This window comes from Ceratotherium simum, chromosome 16 (genome assembly GCF_057802395.1).
Source record: "Ceratotherium simum simum isolate JZ-2026a chromosome 16, ASM5780239v1, whole genome shotgun sequence".
Lineage (NCBI taxonomy): Eukaryota > Metazoa > Chordata > Mammalia > Perissodactyla > Rhinocerotidae > Ceratotherium > Ceratotherium simum.
Window position 1 is genome coordinate 26,853,301 of NC_141915.1, and position 23,080 is coordinate 26,876,380.

Here is a 23,080-nt window from a genome sequence, read left to right on the forward strand (position 1 = left end):
TCTGAAACGAAGGGAGACAGCAACACAAAACTGAAAGTGAAGGTAGTAGTACTTTTTCATCTGTTTTTGCTCATTTTATTATTGTACACGAGGAAATATAGTTTGGTAAATTAGTCCACCTATTCTTGAGCCTTTGCATTTCTTTATTTTGCAAATTAGTTTTCCAATTTAGGTTCAAGGATATGGCATTCACTGTGTGATAGGGCATTTAAGGAGTTTAGTTTTTTCCTGCTATTTCCATTGAATTAACAGAGGGATTTTGGATTCACTTCTACAGTTCTCCAGAGTTCCTGGAAGTGTCTGCTTTCCCGTTAACTCATTGGTCTTCAGGAAAGGAGTCATCTTTGAGTCACAGCTTTTGGCATCTGAATTCCAGATTCTATTTCTTCCAAATGGAAGTAGTTGATGAGACTCTGAGACCTTTGGAGTGGGCCTCTGATTTCTTGGACTTGAAGCCTCCATAGTTTAGTAAAATGCTTTTAAATAACTGGCAGCATCACTTTTCTTCTTAGCATCTGTGTGATGCATTCTTTTTACCACTCTGAGACTCTGTTTATAGCCGTCATTTGATGGTTTATTGTAATTACTTACTTTTCTTGATCAGTAGTTTTCTTGATACAGACCACATCACAATTGTAAATACAAAGCAACCACACATTTCAGCCTTATATAGTTTCACCTACTTAAGACAATCAATAATAATGTGATGTTTCTTGACTTCTCTTTCCACATCACTGTTTACTTGTGGATTAAAGTTTCCATTTGTATGTTTTAATTTTTGCCAAGAAAAATCAATCGTGCACTGTAGCTCTGCTTTAAATTTTATGCCTCATATGACATAGAGTGTATATATATATATATATAGTATATACATGTTAAATGGATAAAAATCTTCTTTTAGGCTGTCTTAGTTTAGTACCTGGGTTTTTACTGGTTATACGTACTTGATTGTTTTAGTTCAGATGAAGTTTTGTTTCTAATTTGTTATTTTCAAATCTAATAAAGTTTTCCTAGTGAATTTTTTCGTATAAGTTTTTTTTATCATCCTTTTAAAAATGTTGCTATGACATTATGGTAGTTTTGACATTTACCATCCACCAAAATCATACGTATTTTAAATATTTTCATTGTTTCTCAGAGAGAGCCAGATGAGTTCTTTAGGGAGAGTGGATTGAAAAGAGGCTCCTCATAATTAATACCTTCCGGAAAACAAGGTGCTTTCATTTCAGAAGCACTAATTGAAGAAACCATCTATTAACTAAAGATAGCATAATTTTTTAATAGACTTTATTTTATAGAGCAGTTTTAGGTTCACAGCAAAATTGAGAGGAAGTTTCAGATAGCACAGTTTTTGAGGAAAATAAAATTGCCTGTGGAGTGTATTTAAAAATTATTATATTGTCTCTAAATTATACTTTAAAATTTCGTGCTATAAAAACTGATGAAACTGTATTTGAATATTTTATCTTTTTGTCTATTTCATTTGGAATATGCCATATTTTTTTCTCTCTGAAAGTTTTCCCTTAACATAAAGGCCAGATAAGGTAGTTAGCAATTGAAACTCAGAATTTCTTGTTTTGCTTTTTACTGCTCATGAAATATTTTGTATTTTCTCTATATTTTTTACTTTGGCAAATCATAGACCCCTGGTTTCAATAGTTTTGTTTTTAAATGGTTGATAAGAAATGACTCTAGAGGGCGATCTTTTCTAAACTTTCATATGATTGTAATTATGGCAACCCTGGCATGAACTTGGTGTACAATGGATGTTGATGTCTTATAAGATCTTATAATAACCCAGCTTCCTTTTTATTATGTTTTCTATGATTTATTCCTCAAAGTCTTCTTAGAGAATAGGACTTTTTAAATACATTACAATCAATTAATATCCATTTTTAGTACTCCATCCAGATACCTCGCTCCTATGAATGAATTTAGGTAGTTGAATGAAGGCAAATTTTTTAGTTAATCATTTGAGTAAGTAGTGTCTGTATGTTTTAAAAATGCCTTTCTTTGATTCTCTATATATTGCTATTCAAGGACTTATCTCTGTACTTTATGGGACTAGAGTAATTAAACTCCACTATTGAGGCATTAGGGCTTATAGTTCATCTCTGCTTCTCTTTTCTGTTAACATTCATTGGAGCTTTATTGTTTTTGTTTACCTATTTAATATTTTTTTTTAATCAAAGTAATACATGCATTTATTGTAAAAGTCAAATAATACCCCTGAAAAGTGGCACTCTCCTGCCCTGCTCTTCCCCACTCTCAGGTGTCATTCCCCAGAGGCTTCTTCTTTTAGTTCTTCATAGTTTCTTCCTTACTGTTTTCTTTTTTGCCCCTTTCTGGAAATCGTGTTGGATAATGGATCTCTTACATTGAACCCCTAACTTTCTATCTCTTTTGTCTTCTTGTTTTTCTTTATTGAGAGTATCTCCAGCTTTATCTTCTAACCTTCTTATTGCATTTTTATTTCTGCAACGTGTTTTTAATATCCTTTTCTCTGAATGTTTCTTTCATTAGCACATTTTTTCTTATTTTGTAGATGTAATATTGTTTATCTCTTTGAGAGAGAGTTATAATGTTTGAAGAATTTTTTTGCTCCTTGCATTATCTCTATTTCTTCTGAATTCCTCTTTCAGTTTTTTTGTTGTGATCATTATCTTTCATATTAGAGCAGTGGTTCTTGACCCTGATTGCACATTATAATTTACCTGGGTAGATGAAAAAACTGATGCCAAGGCCCAGTCTCAGACTGATTAAACCAAAATACTGACCTGAATGTCTATGAATCTTTGGCTGATCATTCTTATTTTTATTTTGTTTAAAATTTTTATTATTTATTAATTTATTTCATTTTTATTCGCAAATCAACAAACCTGTGCTGAGGAACTGATTGGAAGCTCTTTGCGCATGAGTAGTCATACTAGCTTGTAGGTTCCACTAGTCCATCGGGGGGACTGGACGTTTTATTAGGGTACCCCTAATCGGTACTATTTGTAGATCTTTTCACAGTTTCCCCATAAAGCAATCCTCCGTTCGGAGTGGGGTTGAGGTGTTAGAGACTTTCTGGCAATAAACTTAGAAGTTAGTTTTCAGGGAGTTGAAGAAGTTACGTTATTTTAGTCTAGTGATTAGAATAACAACCAGAGGATTTGGCATTATCTATTTGCATGTTACCATTGCCTTACTTTTCCAGTGAGTAAGTACTTTTATAATTACGGAAGAAAATTCTGGTCAGGTTCCATTGAGATATTTTTTCAAAATTTGGTTTTAGAAAAATTGGAGAGGGAAAAGAGAGTAAGAATTAGGTTTCTTAGGATACATAATGACCAGGATCTGATTGACTGACCCAAATAAACAGATTTACAAATTATCAAACTTGGGAGTAGCAGCCATGAGTAGTCTTAAACTTAAAATCTGAGCAGAAAGTAAAACTCTGGGTGCTGAATCATATTTTGTAAACTACAAAAGAGTTAGGACAGTGGGGTCAGGGCTGTGCCAGGGTTACACTTACTGAGAAATAGAAACGATTATGGTTCTTAGCGTAAGATGACTTTTAAAATTTGGAGGAGGGTGAGAAAAGGAAAGGGATTTAAGGTTCATTGAAAGAGTTATTAACATTGGATGATGTGTTTTTGCAGGTGAGAAAATTGAAGCTAGAATGAGGCACAAGAGTGAAACTATCTCAGAATGGATAGGGTGGAATTAATGTGGGCATTGTTGTTGGCAGCTTCTGAAGAGACAGGTCATTCCATTTGCAGTGTTCAGAACCATCCTTAATAGAGAACGCTTAATAAATGTTCAATAATATTTCACTCTTGTCTAATTTTGGAGTGGATTGAAATGTGTCCACATTTGATAAAATCATGGATGAGAGAAAATATAAAAAGACAGTATTGATAAATGAATATGGTGTTCTGGCAATGATGCAGCTGATTAAGAAAAAGTGTTTCTGCTAAGACAGAAGAATTACAGGGAAGGAAGTAGAGTCATCATTTCCCAGGTGCCCAGATGTGGTCATGGTATCACTCCTCTTTGTGGTTCTCACTTTCAAGGACTTTCTGTCAGAGGAGTTTCTAACATACACAAGTAAATTCATGGTTTTGCTTTTAGAAAAATAAGTTTAGAAGACAAGGACTTGAACTATTTATTAATATTTATATGGTGTGCTTTGATTTCTTTTTTTTGGTGAACAATTCTCTTTCACAAATTGTTGATAATTTAGGCAGCTAAATTGGTTATGGGTTTCCTGTTTTCTACTTGAGCAGAACATGTAAGCATATTTTGATAGAAAGATATTTAAATGTTTTTAAGCTGGAAATAAAATATATGTGAATATAAAAGGTTTTATCTTTCCTGCTGTCAAAAATGCTGATTTGGCCTTTTTGCACTGTACTCCCATCTTTGTATGGTTGTTAAAATCTGTTGCTCTTTCCCATCTGAAGGAAATGCATCTTTGACACTTCTCATGACCTGAGTCATGATGCTGAAATAGAGCCAGAAAATATCCTTAACAGTCATGGGTAAAAAGAAGGAAGGCTTCCGTGGGGTGGGGGTAGGGTAGCGGGAAGGAGGTTGTGGGGAGAAGGGCATCTTTGCTATTGCTATTTTGGTTTATATCTTTTCAATTATTAGGAAAGTTGCTTACATTTTGCTGCTATAGTTGTTATTCAACAGAAAATACTTTGATTTTAATATTTAATTTTTCCTTAAGTATACAATGTTCAATATATTTGAAAAAGACAAGTTCTATAAATGTCAAATTAAATCATTTTGAGTCTTCTAAGTCTAAAAAAAAACACCTTAAATCTTGCAATGTATTTAATATTTTATCTTGTTACAGTGTTTGTTTTTATTTCAAAACCAGCTTCCAATTCTTCCACATCGTATATGTTCAACAGTTTAAGTAATAAAGTTGTATTTGTTGAATGATGCAGATAAGTTTCCATATATTTTTCCTTGAACAGTGAAGTGCTTCTGTTTGCTCTGTTGACATGATACAAAATGCATTGTGAGATAAGCATGGGAGATATGGGTATAGAGTATTTTCAAAAAAGAATTTCAATGAAGATTTATTTATACTTTGGGAAGCTCATTTAATCCCAAATTTGGTCGAAGTGATGCTAGACTATGGGGTTTTTAATTCTGGGGATTTTTCAGTAGGGTTAAAAGTCTTTACTTCTGAGCACTTAGTCCCAAACTTCTGAGCACGATTCCGAATACTGGGAAATTTTGAGGGTGCTTAACTATGTTAGATTTAGGAATAACTTGCATCTTAAAGTAAAAGGCCCAAGATGTTTTTCTTTTATTCTTCTTATTTATATAAAGAATTTGCTTTGTCCCTGCTAGTGTTAAATATGGTCTATTTACTGTTTTGTTTGATTTTAAACAAGAGTGGCAAACTACAATCCTAATATTTAAAATTAATTAAAAATTGCTAAAATTTCTTAAATATTAAGAATTCCAGCTCTTATAAATTTTCTTCATCCCAAATCTTGGAGTGCTCTAAGAATAATAAACTAAGGTAATAAACTTCCCACTTATGGGGGGAGATTTTTTAAGTTTATTTTATAAATTTGGGTTGGCTGTGTGATCGAGACTAAATTATGCCACAAGTATAGTGGAGAGGAAATGTAGCTAAAAGATTTTCCTACAATATATTTCATTGCCTGTCCCCATACACCTTTTATCTCTGAAACTTTTTGGATGTGTTTCTTATGTTTTCCCCCGTTTGTATTCTTGCATCTTACAAATGTTGTTTCTAACTCTTGATCTCATCTCCCTTTCTAGGCTTATTTTTGCATCCCAAGGCTCCTTGTTCTAAGCCCACTTTAGTATCCTTTTAGAGTAATGCAGGCTGCCCTTGCCCTATATATAGTTTTAGCAACAGTTAGTTCCTTTTGACTCTTAATTTTTTTGTGTATAAACTTTCTAAATTTATTGAGTTTATTTTAGATTTAAGGAAAGCAAAATACTCATATTTACATGTAATAGTTGTGAGCACATAAAGTAAAATTAACTAGTGAAAATGTATTCAGACTAGAAAAGAAAATTTTCCTTTTCACCCTGCAAATTGTTTAATTATTTATAAATTTAGTAAATAAATAAATATATAAATTTATAAATAATTACTTAATAATGAGTGCAGTTTCAATTCTCCAGAATGTGAAATTACTATTCAACTGACATTTAATAAGCCCCAGTGCAAAGCTCCATGCAGGCTAGTTGGTGTGTAGTGGAAAGAAGTGATGACAACATCATTAAAAACCTCAATCCCATCTTGCAAAAAAAAGATTGGATTCTTGTTTTCAAGTCGATTTTGTGGGAGATGTCTCTTATCTTCCTACCTTCCTACCCTCCCCAAAGTACCTATAGTAATGTCTATGGTGCCGTGAACTGTTTACTTGAAAAAGCAACAAGTGTTTTTGCTTGAAATGCAGAAAGGTTTGCAGTATTTTTACTTCACCATCTATCGCTTTCAAAAAAAGTTATAGGGAGAAACAAGTCAGTGCTCAGTCAGAATTGTCCTTGAACTCTTTCTGTCTTGAACTTTTGTCACCTAAACTGTTTGGTTGTTGTGTTAACAGTCTTTTAAAAAATATGTATATATTATTCATTTTCGTTTAAATGTGTGTTCTACTCTCCTTGGCTCCTGTGAACAGGCATTGCTTCTGCCAACTTTGGTATGGGGGTCAGAAGGCGCTGTTTCTCACCAGGGTACTGCTGTTTCCTCTTCCTACTTGAGTAGATTACAGATTATACTGGAATACGCCTGAGAAAAGGTCAAAAAGGAGGGTGAAAATCCTGGAACTGCAGCTGGGAAGCTTGTCATTCTCATCTAGGAAAGGGAAAAAAGAGAGAGAGAAAGAAAGAGAGAGAAATAGAGACTCTCATCCCAACCAAAAACAACCCACATTCAGGAAATTTTCTCATTTGCACAGGATACTTTTTATTCTGAAAGGATTTTATTTGGTTTTGATTAAATAATTATCGAGTGTTTGGCTGAGAAAGCTTTAATGTTAAATTAGATGGCAAGCAAGAGCTAAGCAGTGTTTTTAACTTTCAGAGCCCAGATTTCCAGTGATTGTTTCAAAACAAGCTACCATTGTACTCTTTTTGACAGAGTCAAGAAGTCGGGAGCTTTTTAACTCCAGAGTTAACTTAGTTAAACTCATTGGTATATTTTGAATTTTTATTCCTGTCAATTTCACAGCAGGATATTAAAAGCAGACCAAAAGTTTTGGTCTTCTGTGGAAAGCAAAAAGCACAAAAAAAGCCTCATACTAACTCATTACCCGGTTTTTACTTTGGAAAGATACGATGTAGGGAATAGAACGTCTGCATGAGGTCTTAGAGCAGGGAAATTGTTGGAAAGTGGACAAAAATAATGGGATATTTGGGGATAGGACTTTTCCTATAGAATTGGCTTCTCAGGAGTGCCAGGTTGTCACATCAACATTGGCTTTAGGTGGGCCTCGTTAATCCAATTTCAGAATGTAAATGTTCAAAATAGTAGCAGAGCAAGGACACTGACAGGATCCCAGAGTGGATCTTATGGAAACATGTGGGAGAAGTGATGAGAACAGAATTTGATACTATGGTAGGAGTCTAATGTATAGGCAGGTTTCTATTGTAAACCTTCAGAAAAATGGAGTGCCTAAAGTGAATAAGGTCTGCGTCCACGATAAGGATCAAAAAGTAAGAGGATAATGCGGACCTTCTAATAACAGTGCTCCCCTATAGGGCACTGTCAGCACTGCTTGGCGTCCTTTTGGTTTTTTACAAATGAATCTTTGCCGTTTTTTCATTTATCCCTGCATCCGTACTGAAAACAAAAGACAATGCTCCTTTATCCTCTAAACGCTCCATTTGGTCCACCGTATTCCATTTTAGTTGTTAGTTTCTTATACCTTCTGTTCCTAGAATCTTCCTTTGACCCCCGTTAGCAACAATCTGTCGTTTGTGCTTCTAGAAACTTATAATAAAAAATTTTCTCTTTCTCACTGATTAATACTGTTTTAAGATACTTTCTGATCTACAGCTCTGATCCCTTGATTGCTTGATGTTATTTTAATTACTTTTATTCCCCTTGATTCACAGTATAGTAGGATAGGGAAATTTTTTAAAGGGGGAGGAGGAGACATAATTACATTTGTGTCTTATTTTTCCTCTTCTTGTTTGCATTTAAGAAGAAATGCATGCACACACACAGATACACTGATGTTAACTTTAATAGCATAATCTGAAATGATCAACAATTTCAGGATCTTGCTGGCTTCAGAAATTTCTTGTAGCTGGCAGTTTGCCACATTCACATGTTCTCACATCACTGCATTCAGAAGCTAAGAATACCAACCTGGCAGCTTCTGCAGAGAGGGTAAAGATAAAACAGAAAGGAGTCTAGCTTTGCAGCCACATTACCTGGGAGTTGTTGCTGATGTCTTTTCCACAAATGTTCAAGTTTGTCAAAGCCCAGTAAATCTTGGAAAGTTTATTTTCCTTGTAGCATCTGTGTTTTATAATGGGTCTTTTAATTTGTTTTTACTTTGTCTGCAGGGATTTCTTTTGTCCGGAGTTTTCAGACTCTGTCTTTTTTTTTTTTCCTGTGGAAGTGAGTCCGTTAATGATGACTGGTTTGGGAATATGCCTCTGTGCAAAGTGACCTGACAAGCTGTTCCTCCAGTGCAGCAACAAAGCCCATTGTTATTTTCTCTCTTTACTTTTATCCTCAACTTAATCCATTTTTCCTCTGTGTTTTTATAGTATAGAATGTCTGGGAAAACATACTTTGGGACAATACATAAATGATAAGATGCCATTTTGAAGTTAGCAAAACTTTTAGTAAACAGATTGTATCATGTCAACCACTCACACAGACAGTGATACTGTGTTAATATGGAGCTTGAGAGTTCCTTTCCCCCAAAGTATAAGGTACCTGCGGGTATTCTTCATCCAAAAGGTAGAAGAAAAAAAAAGAGCACATGAGGTTGTTTTCATAATTCCTTTTTTCAAAAATGCAAACTAATTCAAGTAAACACAGAAAGTCAGTGGTTAAACCCCAATGTGAACCATTCTGGTTTAGTGCTTTGTATTGTAACATTAAAAACAATAATAACTGTAAACAAATAAGCAACTGAAAACAAAACAAAATATCTTAGCTTTAAACATCAAGGGATGTTTTATAAATGCTGATTTTTAAATGATTTTCTATTCCCAAATAACAATTCCTGCTTGAATTTATTGAGAAAACATTTTATTGGAACTTGGGAATTTTTCCCCCAAGAGAACTCCATCTATCTTGGGGACTGGTAAACCTCTAAAGGATCAAAGCTCTCGTGGATTTGGATAAAGACTCAAAAGCTCGAAGGCTTATGGAAGTTTATCTACATAGAGTAAGCCCAAAAAACTGGGATGAGAGTCTTAGAAGAGCTTATTTTCTCATGAGATTTTTGGGACTTCCTCTGTTTGGATGTGCCAGAAATACTGTGAGAATATCCATTCTCATGGCATTTGTCACTTACAGGTCTTGTCCCAGCTGGAATTTGAAAGTATAGTGGTGTGTGAAATATCACATGTATTTTAAGGTTTTACGAAGCCCACTACCAAAACAGCAATTAAGCAGCCTCTGCTATTTTTATTATGCTCATACAATAAAGAAAAAAGAGAAGAGTAGAGAACAGTTAGTGAAGGTGACATGTAGCATTTATGTAGTGACTCTTCATTGATCTCAGAAATTTTTAATTTTACTGTTACTGTCATATATATGATATCATATGATGTATGATATGTATATGCCTGAGAAGTAGAGAGCAAAGAAATAGTGCTACTGTCCCTCTCCAAAGGGAAATTGAAGCATAAAATAGAGGGACAGAATTAATCCATCTCCAAGACTTGGGATACTGCGTGTCTTCCTGCTGAACCTCGTTATATTAAGAGGCTTCAGGCTTAATGAAAAGTCTGGCTTGGAAATTCAGGCTTAATATGACCAAAAGGAAGTGTCTTAAGATCTATTCTTAGAGTTATCAAGTCTAGTCTCCTGGCCTAGTCAACATGAGACTAAGCAGAATAGTGAAAGCCATGGATTCCAGCATCTGGCTATCTTCTGAAGTACTTTGAGTCCCCTCCAAAATTAATTTTTTTCTATAGATCATAGGGCAATATTTTCCTGTACTTCCTGGATGTGGGAAAAAATATATTTCCTTCATTCATTCAGCAAACATTTATTGAGCTGTCAACGATTAGTAAGACATTACCCCTACTCGAGGACTCTCTAGTTTTTGTGGAGGATAAATCTGGAGGTTTGTTAAATTCTAGCTGCATTTTGAAAGAAAATCCATGACACAAGAGATAGTGAAAAATCATTTTTAACCAAAGACTTTGAACAATAGAAAAGAGAAGAAAGGATCATTATACTATTTTTGTGCATTTGATTTATTGAGTATGAACTTTCATTTTAAAATTTGGTGTTTTTTAATGTATATTTTTTACATGTAGATCATTTGTCAGCTAATGAAATTTCTTGTCTAAGCTAGTTCCCTCATTTTACTAATTCCTGATATAATTGTTCACACATCTCTCATCTTATCCTTTATTTTCTGTTAGAAAAGTAAGGGTAAGAAGATACAAGTTCCTTCCTCTATGCTCAAAATTTGTATACCTTATCTCCCTTTTTACGTTGTCCCTCTCAACAACAGTAATAAAAATGTTTCCTTCCTTTTTGTTCCTGAGACATTTTGCAGATACCTTTATAAGAATGTTTTCTCCCATTTCAAATTGTTTGTTTATATATCTTTCTGTCTCATTATGTTATGAACTCTTTAGGAGTCCCTTGGGCTTATTCATCCAGGACTAGAACGGGGCCTCATACCAGTAAGGCTCAAAAAGTGTGAAGTGAAAGAGTGAATGTTGAATGAAACCTTTGTTTGGTACAGTATCTCATCTTGTTAATGTCTTCTTTTCAGCTCCAAAATCCTTAAATCTGTGTTCTATATCTATTACCTTGATCATTCCCTATCAATGTTCCCTTTACTTATCCCTTTCTATCTGACTTTTCCACCTCTTTACTGAAATTACCCTATTGAAGATTACCAGAGTTAGTAGCTTTCTGTCTGAATTTGTCTTCCTGAGCTGTGTGATTGTTGACCATTTTATTAACACATTTATTCTTTCATTAAAACTATTTTTTTTTTTTTTTGCTGAGGAAGATTTGCCCTGAGCTAATGTCCATTGCCAATTTTCCTCTTTTTTTTTGCTTGACAAAGATTAGCCATGAGCTAACATCTGTGGCAGTCTACCTCTATTTTGTATGTGGGTCGCCACCACAGCATGGCTGATGAGTGGTGTAGGTCCGCATCCGGGATCTGAACTCTCGAACCTGGGCCGCTGAAGCAGAGCCCACTGAACTTAACCACTAGGCCATGGGGCAAGCGCCCTCCTTAAAGCTATTTTTATAAATTGCTTACCATAACCAGTAAAATATAAGACAGACACTACCCCTATTCTTATGAACATAAAATCTACCCAACTTGACTCTTTCAAATGGGGTGGGTTTCAGAGGCTGCATCATCAACACCGACACCAAGAGTAAAAGCCCATAAACACTTGGGTGTTGCTTGATAATACAGTAGCAGGCTGAGAGAGATAGGTCTGAAGTTCCTTGTATGCTATTCTGAGGTGGTCCTTTATCCTGGTGAGCCAGTGAAGGGTTTTAAGTCATGGCTAAACCACAAGAGTTAGAGCTTCTCAGTACATTACTTCATTTTTCTAGGCCACTCATCCTATCTGTAAAGTTCAGTGATCTCAAAATCTGTACGGTTCCCTTACTGAAGAACTTACCTAAGTTCCTACTCCTCTGCCTCATTTGAAAGGTTCTTCTAAAAATGAAATCATTTCATCTTCCTACTGCTTTCAATTATAACCCTGTCCTCTAGTTAGAGATTCTTTTCTGTTGCTCACTTATGTGGCATTCTTTTATACCATCTGCTCTTCATGTTATCCTTCATGCTCAGAATATTTCTTCTCTCGTACTCTTACCCATATTTTGCCCATCTTTCAAAGCCTAGATCATATCCCATCTGCTCCATGATCTCTTCTTCAAATAATTGATCCTATGTGTACTTATCTTTAGTATTAGGCAATTAGCACTTAATTATTCCAGTTTCACGCATATTTGACTATAAACTTCATGATAACAGAGAATTCAGTCCTCACAATGTGTAATCTTAGGCTAAGGCACTCAACAAATATTTGACCACTAGTTATGAAATGTGTGTGTTATACACAGTCCTTGAATTTCATTAGCTTGTGACATATTTAATGTTGTGGTCTGATTTCAGATCCAAATTAGTATTACCATAGTTGTGTAATGGTGAGTCTTGCAACTATTTACATCTAAGTTGGTCTTAAGAGTGTCATAATAAATCACTTTGAATGACTTAACTATAAAACAGTTTTTCTGTTATTCCTCCACAAATATCAAATATTGTAATGGAATTCTACTCTTCATGCTACCTATAAGGTTCTGTGTTGTGTGAGTATAGATATTATTGTATAGTTTATTAAAAGGCCTAATGCATTTTGTGCACATTCTGAATCTTGTCTTTTGTTATCCCTACACTGGATGTGGGTTGCTTCACTTAACTGTAATGTGGATTCTGATTTGGAAATTGGGGGGATAGAAAGATAAATATTTATTTTATTTGTGTGAATTTCTTATCTTTCTCCTTATTTTTCTAAAGAGACATTTATAAGTATTTAACTTGATAATTTCATGGATTTGTATCCAAGAAAGAAGTCGATTTGGTTAAGCCCTGATCCTAATTCTGAAGATACCTTCATCTTGTAATGATTTTTTAAAAGGAACCTCTTACCTTTTCACTACCTCTGAAACTACCGTTAGATATGGTGTGGTAGTTCTCCCTCTCTTCTGAATCCATGCTATTTTAAGAGTGAATGTCTTTCAGGATGTCTTTTAGAAATAAGATATTAGTTAGGACCTTTTTGAGGGGGATTCTTTTGTTTTCTATATAAATTTGTCGTCTTAATTCAAATTAGTAAAAAAAATTATATGTGTGTGTTTACTGTTTCTATTATTTATAAAATACCATATTTATTGCTAACTGTATAACTGGGGCAGATACTTTTTATGAAAATTCAAGAACAATGATTTGAAAATAACACTGAGTAAATAAAGTGTTTTCTGTATGGAAGAGTTGTTGGCTTATAAACACTGGATTTATTTTTATAACATAGAAAATGTGGTGAATTTTTATAAAGTTTCTGTGTAAGTGCATGAATTACTAAGAAAGACTATAAACCTACAGTAATCAAGAAAGTGTGGTATTGGTGAAAGGATAGCCACATGGATCAATGGAACAGAATTTGTAAATAGACCCACACATATATGGTCAATTGATTTTTGACAAAGGTGGAAAGGCAATTCAATGGAGAAAGGATAATCTTTTTAGCAAATGGTGATGAAACAAGTGGACAACCATTTTCAAAGCAATGAGCACAATGAACCTTAACTCATACCTCACTCCATATACAAAAATTAACACAAAATGAATCATAGTCTGCTCTTGCCACTTCTGTTCAATATTGTATTAGAAATTGTAACCAGGGCTATTAGGCAATAAAAGAAATAGAAGGCATCTGGACTGGAAAGGAAGAAGTAAAACTCTCTTCTTTGAGGATGACATCGTGTATATAGAAAATCCTGAGGAATCTAAAAGAAACTATTAGAGGTAAGAAACAAGTTCAACAAGGTTATAGGATACAAGGTCAATGTACAAAAATTAATTGTATTTCTCTACACTAGCAATGAACAATCTGAAAAGTGAAATTAAGAAAACAATTCTATTTACAAGTTGCATCAAAAAGAATAAAATAGGAATAAATGTAACCAAAAATATGTAAAACTTGTACCCTAAAATCTACAAAACAATATTCAAAGAAATTAAAGAATACCTAAATAAGTAGAAAGACATCCCATGTTTTTGGCTTGGAAGACTGAATATTGTTGAGATGGCACTACTACCTAAACTGACCTACAGATTCAGTGCATTCCGTATCAAAATCCCAGCTGGCGTTTTGGCAGATACTGACAAGGTGTAGGTGGAAGCAGCATGTTTTGTTGGCTATAACAACCCATCAAAGAAGGGCAACAAACCACTGACTGTCTTTAGAAAGAAAAGGAATTCAATATGATTTCTCTCTATTATTTTGCTATCTTTTGTCCCTCTGCAAAACTGTTATTTACTGTGACAGAGATGCCTCGCAATTATTATTTTTCCTTGGAAAAAGATGACTAAACGGGTTGTAAGAGTTTTGAAATTTAAAGTATCGTCTTCAGTGAGTTCTGTGTGTATTTGGGCAGGGGTTTGTGTAATGTCTATTTTAGAAGTCATCAACTGTTTAGGAACCTAGTTCTCAATATGACAGCATTTCAAAACATTGTGGAAATTCAGAACCAAGTAAAATGATCAACATTTTCTAATTCCATGTGGCTTATATCTAAAGAGGACTTTGATAATGTAATAATAATTTTCACCTTTATATTTCATACTCTTCTCTCTGTGAGACTTGTAACTTATTTGAATTTTGTAGCTGTAGGCTGCAAGATAGTGACACCAAATAATATAGAAATAATAGGGCCGGCCCCGTGGCTTAGTGGTTAAGTGCGCGCACTCCACTGCTGGCGGCCCGGGCCTGGATCCTGGGCGCACACCGACGCACCGCCTCTCCGGCCATGCTGAGGCTGTGTCCCACATACAGCAACTAGAAGGATGTGCAGCTGTGACATACAACTATCTACTGGGGCTTTGGGGGAAAAATAAATAATAAGTTAAAAAATTAAAAAAAAAAAAAAAAGAAATAAGAAATGTCCAAGTGGGTTCTTCTGCTCCAGAATATAGTATGTTCCCTTCTGATATTCTAGCCTGTTTCTTTTCCGTGACTATATGTGATTTCTGTTTATGTTAAGAAAGCAGACAAATTGGCATAACACTTCAGCTCAACAAAATTTAGCTCAAAATTTGTCATTAGGCCAGTATATCAGTTAAATGGAAAAAATGAAAGAGATCATGGATCTGACCTTGCCTCGGGCTTCAAGTATCACAGTAGTGGAGTAATAGACGTTATAAGTAATATTTTGAGGGCACTGGTTAAAAAACAAACAGAAAATCCTAAACTCGTATTTGTCAGGTTGTGGTAAACTTCAGCTAAACTTTAGAGATTTTTGTTTTATTTGCTTTCATTTGTTTCATTTCATTTCATTATTATATTTTTTAAAAGTCACATCTCATACCTTACAAAAAATTAACTATATCATATCATTTAAATGATACAAACCACGTATATAAATGTAAGATATAAAACTTAAAAATTTTTAGATTGACTTTTTTGTGACCTCAGTTTAGGCAAATAGTTCATCAGTAGTTCATCAGTTCAACACCATGTGTACAAAACAAACGTGGACTTTATGAAAAACAATCTTTGCTTGTTCAAAGATCTGTAAGAGAATATAAAGACAAGTCACAGGATGTTAGAAAGTATTAGAAAATTGTACATCTTACAAAAGACTTATATCTAGATTATATAAAGAACTTTTAAAATTTGAGAATAAGATCCATAAATCCTTACATTTGTAGTCATTTGATTTTCAGCAAGGGGGCTGGGACAATCCATTGACATGGAAAGAATAGTCTTTTCAACAAATGGTGCTGAAACAAGTGGATATCCAACATTCAAAAGAATGAAGTCAAACCCGTACTTTACACCATTTATAAAAATTAATTAAAAATGGATCAGAGACTTAAATGTCAGAGCTAAAAATATAAAACTCTTAGAAGAAAACATAGGCGTAAATCTTTGCGTCCTTGGATTAGGGAATGGTCTCTCAGATATAACAACAAAAGCAGAAGCAACTAATGAAAAAATCAATAAATTCGACTTCATCAAAATTAAAAACTTTTATGCTTCAAAGCACACCATGAAGAAAGTGAAAAGACAGCACGTGGAATGGGAGAAAAGATTTGCAAATCGTGTTTGGTAAGAGACTTGTATCCAGAGAATATAATTAACTCTTATGACTGAACAATAAAAAGACAACCCAATTTTTAAATGGGCAAAGGTTTTGGATAGACATTTCTCCAAAGAAGATATACAAATTACTAAAATGCACATGAAAAAGATGTTTAACATCACTGGTCATTAGGGAAATGCAAATCAAAACTACAGTGAAATACCACTTCACACCCACGAGGATGGCTAAAATAAAAAAGATAGACAATAACAAGTGTTGTTGAGGATGTGGAGAAGTTGGAGCCCTTACATATTGGTGCAGCCATAGTTTGGCAGTTCCTCAAAAGGTTAAATATAGACCCAACAATTCTACTCCTAGGTGTATATACCTCCCAAAATTGAAAATACCTGTGTACATAAAAACCTATGCACTAATGTTCATAGAAGCATTATTCATAATAGTCTGAAAGTGGAAATTACCCAAATATTCATCGACTGATGAACAGATAAATAAAATGCATTATATTCATACAATGGAATATTATTCAGCTATAAAAAGGAATGAACTGATACATGGCACAATGTAGATGAACCTTGAAAACATACTAAGTGAAAGAGGCAGTCACAAAAGGCCATATTGTATGATTCCGTTTATATGAAATATCCAGAATAGGAAAATCCATAGAAACAGAAAGGAGATTCCTGGTTGTCAAAAGCTGTGAGGGGTGGGGCAGAGGAAGAGTGACTGCTAATGTGTATGGTCTTTCTTTTTAGGTGATGAAAATGTTATGAAATTAGATAGTGATCATGATTGTAGTGCCCTGTAGAACATACTAAACACCACAGAACTGTACAGTTTAAAAGGGTGAATTTCATAGTCTATGAATTATATCTCAGCAAAAATATTAACCCAGTTTTTAAAATGGACAAAAGATTCGAAAAGACCGTTTACCAAAGAAGAAATATGGATGACAAATAAGTACATGAACAACAAAAAAAGCTAAACATTGGTCATTAGAGAAATCCAAATAAAAGCCAGAATAGCTAAAATCAAAAAAAGGGACAAGAACAAATTCTGGTGAGAAAGCGGAAGAACTGGAACTGTCATCCTTTGTTGGTGGGAATGTGAAATGGTTCAACTACTTTGTCAAACTGTTTGGCATTTTCTCATAACCTGAAACATACAATTATTATGTCCATGCAAACATTCAATTACTATGACCAGCAATTCCGTTCCTACATTATTTGTCCAAAAAAAAAAGAAACTTACATTCATAACAAAGACCTGTACACAAATGTTTATAGCAGCTTTATTCATAGAAGCCAAAAGCTGGAAACAAACCAAATGTCCTTTTTCTAATAACTGGATAAACAAATTGAAGTAATTCCGTACAATGGGATCATACTCAGGAATAAAAAAGAAAAGAGCTATTGACCCATGCAGGAAAACGTAGAGTGGATGAATCTCAGATGCTTATTGGCAAGTGGAAGAAGCTAGACCCAATAAGCTACATATTTGGTGGTTTCATGTATAGGACATTCTGGAAAATGCAAAACCATGAGGAGGGAGAAAAGATAAGTGCATAAGAAGAGTTTGGCCTACTGGCGAGCTGAGAGTAATTACTCTCTCAGCAGATCAGATTTTATTTCACATATTAAATTTAAAATTTAATAAATTAAAATTTTTTTTATTTATTTATTTTTTTCCTGGTTATTAGTAACTCATAATGACTATTCTTTTTGTTTTTGATATTAATGCCCAGCATAAAATAAAGGGAAACATGTCGATATATTTTTTAATTTTATAGTGGGGAGTGGTAGATATTGGGAGGAAGGCGATGTTTTTGCCTATGACTTTGGTCAGTCTCGTCCTGTGTCTCTGATGCTACTCTCTATGGATACTCATCCTTATGACTCATGTTTCTTGTGCCCTCCGAGCCTTCACAGGCTGCCATGGCTGGAATATTCCCCCTCTTACTCTCAAGCCTGTTTAGGGAAATGCTCCATACTTCCTCCAGACTCATTTAGATCTTTTATTTTCTCTTACTATCCTATATTTCTTTATAATGCTGTAAAATTATAATTAAATTTTATACTAATTATTTGTATAACCATTTAACCTCTATCCAATTCTGTATCCTCCATTCCTCCATCTCCAAAGACTCAAGTCTCTGTTTATAATCAAGTCACACTTGGTATTACCAGTATCTTTTGGTTTTTTCCCCCATCCATATAACCATGATTCTTTTAGAATCAATTCTGTCTTTGATAACTTTCTTAAATGATTAGTAGAGTCACTGCAAACCCTATCACAGAAGGAAACTTCTCTTGGTGATGCTTTTCTTTATTTTTCTCTTTGTAGGGAAACTGAACAGCCAAGACTCCTACAATAATTTTGCCAACAACAACCCTGGGAACCCTCGGCTCTCTCCTCTCCCCAGCTTGATGGTGTTGATGCCTCTTGCACAAATCAAGCAGCCAGTGACACTGGGGACCATCACCAAACGAACAGGGTAAGGCCTCAGGCTTGATACCTTTTTAATAGCAGTTTTAGGGGATTGAATACATAAAAATAAAACATACTTTTTCTTTGGGTGGTTTTGATTATGTTCTTCATTTCCAGCCTCACACACAACCATGTACACACACATTCACAGAAAAAACAAGGCAGTGACAAGTTGTGAAAACTAGTATTGTCTAATAAAAACCAGATCCATCTACTCAGTCTTATACTTGCTACCTTGTGGCTTTGTCTGAAAGTACAGTTTCATTTTCTTGCTTTTTTTGGACACAATTTGGATTTATAATGATTCCCAAATTTTGACTGACACAAATACTAAGGAGAGAACTTTAGACGACAACCATGTTTCTAATACTTTTTAAAAATCTTCTATATTGAGTTATAATTCACATATAATAATCTGTTGTTAGTGTCAGGACAATGTGATATTATGGGTAGTTTTCAAAAGCCAGAGTCCTAAGATTTGGACTTTACTCAATATTCGTCATTAACATCCTCAAAGATTTTTGATGGCTCACTTGATATCTTTATGCTTATTTTAGCTATTTAAAATTTTTTTAGATTCCTACCTATTAGATATATAAAATTATCACTTCTTGGGTTCCTGAAAATAAAGTGCTATGTCTAAGATATCATTAGATATTCAATTGTATAATAACTCTGAAATTCCATTTTGTACCGTAAAATATATATGTCTATAAGCAAATTACCTATTTTTATCAATAAGCAATCCTGAAGTTTAACCTAATTTGAAATGGAACAACTGTCTTAAAATTCTGTAGTCAGGAGAAAACCCCATCTTGGCTTCCAATAGTCTTAAGGATTTTCCCAACAAAACGAATAGATTAAATTATTTGGCTGCTATATCATGTGCCTTAATATTGTTATGCTAGGTGGTGAAGTGTATGCAGAAGTCACTTTTGTGAGAAGAAATACTCATTCTCAAGGAGGAGGCCTTTGAGCTCCAGATTTCACCAAAACACAGAAATTGACCCTCTACCTAGTGGAGTGGTGTTTGTATGCAAAGTGATCCTATTGCTGAATGCAGAAACAAAATTGAGTATCTAGTATATTAAGGGAAAAAAAGAGGAAAAGTTACAGAAAATCTAGGCCCCAAATCAGACGTTTTGTGATAACAGATCATTTGGCCTGCATTTCTTTTAATTGATTTCAGCTTTTTAACTCTTTATGTTCAGTAGTAGTGTAATTTAAATAGAATTTTGACTTCCCTTTCCTCTGTTAGTTTCCTTAAAATAAATGCGTGGCTATGAATAGTAAAGGAGTTGTGAACTTATGTATACTATTAGCTCCTTTTTTTGTTCATATGATGTTATATTTCTGGGATGTAGAATTAAATAAAAATGGGACTAAATCTTGAATCATAATTTTAAAGTTAGTTTTTCACTCACAGAAGTGAGTCAATACATAATTGTACCTTCTTGATTCAACCCAGCACTGTACAGTTCTACAAAGTACTTATCAGTTTTTGTCTGTCTTTCCTAAGTGAAAGAATATTCAAAATTATTCTTCTTATATTTAATTTTAGTTTTGTTTCTGGTGTTTGTTGTTGTTGTTTTTAAGACTTAAGAGCTATGCTGTTTTTTTTTTTTTTTTTTTTTTTTTAAAGATTTTATTTATTTTTGCCCCCAAAGCCCCAGTAGATAGTTGTATGTCACAGCTGCACACCCTTCTAGTTGCTGTATGTGGGACTCGGCCTCAGGATGGACAGAGAAGTGGTGCCTCGATGCGCACCCGGGATCCGAACCCGGGCCGCCAGCATCGCAGCGCGCGCACTTAACCACCAAGCCACAGGGCCGGCCCAGAGCTATGCTGTTTTTATGATGCAAAGAATTAACTCTCTTTTTTGAATAAGCTTCTCCAAATACATCTCTAAGATAGTGACTGAAGTTCTAAGCATGAAATCATATGTTAGAGTTTAATTCAAAATATTTGTGGGGAGGGTTGGAAAGTGAGTCTACTTTTGTATATATTTGACATTTTCCGTAATAAAAAGATAAAATCTCTCCCTCACTCTCTTTCACTCTCTCACTACTCTCTTTCTCTTTGCTCTTAGATGGGTAGAAACTATTAATCATCTGGTGTCTTCCAATGCTACCCTACTTTATGAACTTAGATAAATTCTGTGTTTCCTTTTCTTTTTAAAAACTTGGTCACAAAATCCTAAAATTTTAGAGCATGTATATTATTCTCCCTTATATTATAGACAATTTAATAATTATTTAGTAATGAATTAAGTGATATGATTTTGAATTATATGCTTTGAAATTAATATTAGTTCAAGATACATGCATCATATGTTGACTAGGCTTTTTATCTCAATTGTCCAACCATTTTAGTTTTGCCAAGTTTTAACCTTATTTTTAGCATGTCCTGTATTGAAATGTTTAGAGAGAATAATAAATATTTGTCCCATAATGAGTACTTGGTTTCTAATTTTTTAAATTTTTATATAGATTCAGACTTATAAAAAAAGTTATAAGACCAGTAAAAGGAATTCTTGTATACCCATATTTCCCAAATGTTAACAGTTTTAACATATTTGCCTTAGCATTCGTGTGCACATGCGTGCCCACACACACACAGGTTTTTCCTAAATTGTTTCAGAGTGATTTTTAGACTTAGTAACCCCTTATTCCTACATAATTTCAATATGTAATTTCTAAGACCAGAATATTCTCTTATATAACCATAGTACAATTATCAAAAGAACAGATTTTTTAAGTCATTTTATTAGGTTTTGTTTTGTTTTTGTGAGGAAGATTGTCCTTGAGCTAGTATCTGTGCCAATCTTCTTCTATCTTACATATTTGATGCCGCCACAGCATGGGTTGATGAGCAGTGTGTAGGTCCGCGCCCAGGATCCAAACCTGCAAACCTCAGGCCGCCAAAGTGGAGTGCGCAAACTTAACCACTACACCACTGGGCCAGCCCCTAGTTTTTTTAATATAGTTGTTGTCTGTAACGAATTCTCTACTTGTAGCAAAACTTTAGTGCACCACAAATTACCCCACCTACTGTTTTCTTCCCTCCCTACCTACTATTCTTTTTTTCCCCTCCCCTCCTACTATTTTTTCATTCCCTTCCTATTAACACAGATTACAGTGACCTATCAACACTTTGATGATAGTATTCATAACTTACACTTGGCTCTTGCTAGATGATAAGACTTAACACCCTTAAGCCACCTTCTGGAGGGTTTGTTAATTATGTTCAGAAATTGCTATTATGACTTTCCTTATAATTCTTTTACTATAAGTCACCCAAACATTTGGTCATAGAATTTTCAGAATGTAAGTTGTGGTTTTATTATCTTAAAATTTAGCATTTTCATTGAAATACATGTATTTTGCCTTACCAAAAGTAATATTTATTTTGTGAGAACAAAATATATTCCCTGAATTTCCATTTTTGACGTACACTGAGATTTGAAGCAAATTCTAGACATTTCATATTAGATTCATCCCTTTAGATTTTAAAGGCTATATTTATTTCATTTTTATTTTTAAAATTTTTACTATGACCAATTCTCAAGACTGAAGTTAGCTAATTTGCCTTATATCTATTAGATTTTGTTATATTTACTGAGAATTTTGATTGTCACATTAAGGTCAACAGAGTGATGAGCAAAGGGGCTTTTCATTTTCCAGGTCTCTTTTCATTCTGGAAATTCTAATTTACTCTAACTTTGCTTCTATGAAATGCCTTTCTTAGCATTTTAAAAATAAAATTAACAAGAAATATTTGACATGGATTATAGAAAGAGGACACAGAGCTGGCTCATTTATAGACATGTAAATTCTATGACTACTTCCAATATACCTGATAATATATCTAGTAAAATTATATATTTACTTAGGTTAGAGCAACATTTATTTGTTCCATGTCCTAGATATTTGGCATAAAGGCATAAAATAAACATAAAGAGTTGTATTTCTAGCACACAGATTTCCAAGGATTGCCTAGGATCCTATATTTAAATAACCAAATTGAGATGGAAGCCTCAACTCAAACCTTGAGGGGATAAAACGTGTGCTTACCATATTTCACATCTGCCCTCTTATTTTTGGAAATATATATCCCTGAAAGCCTGTGCAATGTCAGGGACCATCTGTCTTACTCCAAGACATGCACAAGGCCAATAGAACTACAAATGGCAAAAGACAGATGTATTTACACCTTCATGTTCTGTACCTTGAAGCAGCCCTTGGAGGAAATAAGGCCTCTTTTGGCAACAGCTGTTGCTTAACCCTACTACGATATACATTGATGAAGGCAAAAGATGTGCTAGAAATCATTGGGTTCAACAGTCACTCATTCAGACAGCATTTGTTTTTTTCCAGTCTAAGACTAGAGGATTGGAAAGACCTCCATCATGTTTTTATCATATGTAAATAAGAACAGTTCTCTTCATCTATTAAAAGTGAAACTCCTTGCTCCTTGTTTTAGCATGTCAAGTTTTTGTAGTAGGGATTTATTATGTAGCATTTCATAGATGTTTGGTTGAATTAATGA

At 34.1% G+C, this 23,080-nt stretch overlaps 1 protein-coding gene across 7 annotated transcripts in view; it reads left to right on the forward strand.

Moving 5' to 3' along the window:
- The window catches only part of BCAS3 (BCAS3 microtubule associated cell migration factor), a 562,723-nt gene that overhangs the window by 228,890 nt on the left and 310,753 nt on the right, over positions 1-23,080 (forward strand). For all 7 annotated transcript variants that reach the window (XM_014790917.2, XM_004434813.3, XM_014790915.2 and 4 more), the window contains exon 16: positions 18,389-18,539. In XM_014790917.2, coding sequence (XP_014646403.1) covers positions 18,389-18,539 — 151 coding nt within the window. The remainder of the gene's footprint in view (positions 1-18,388; positions 18,540-23,080) is intronic.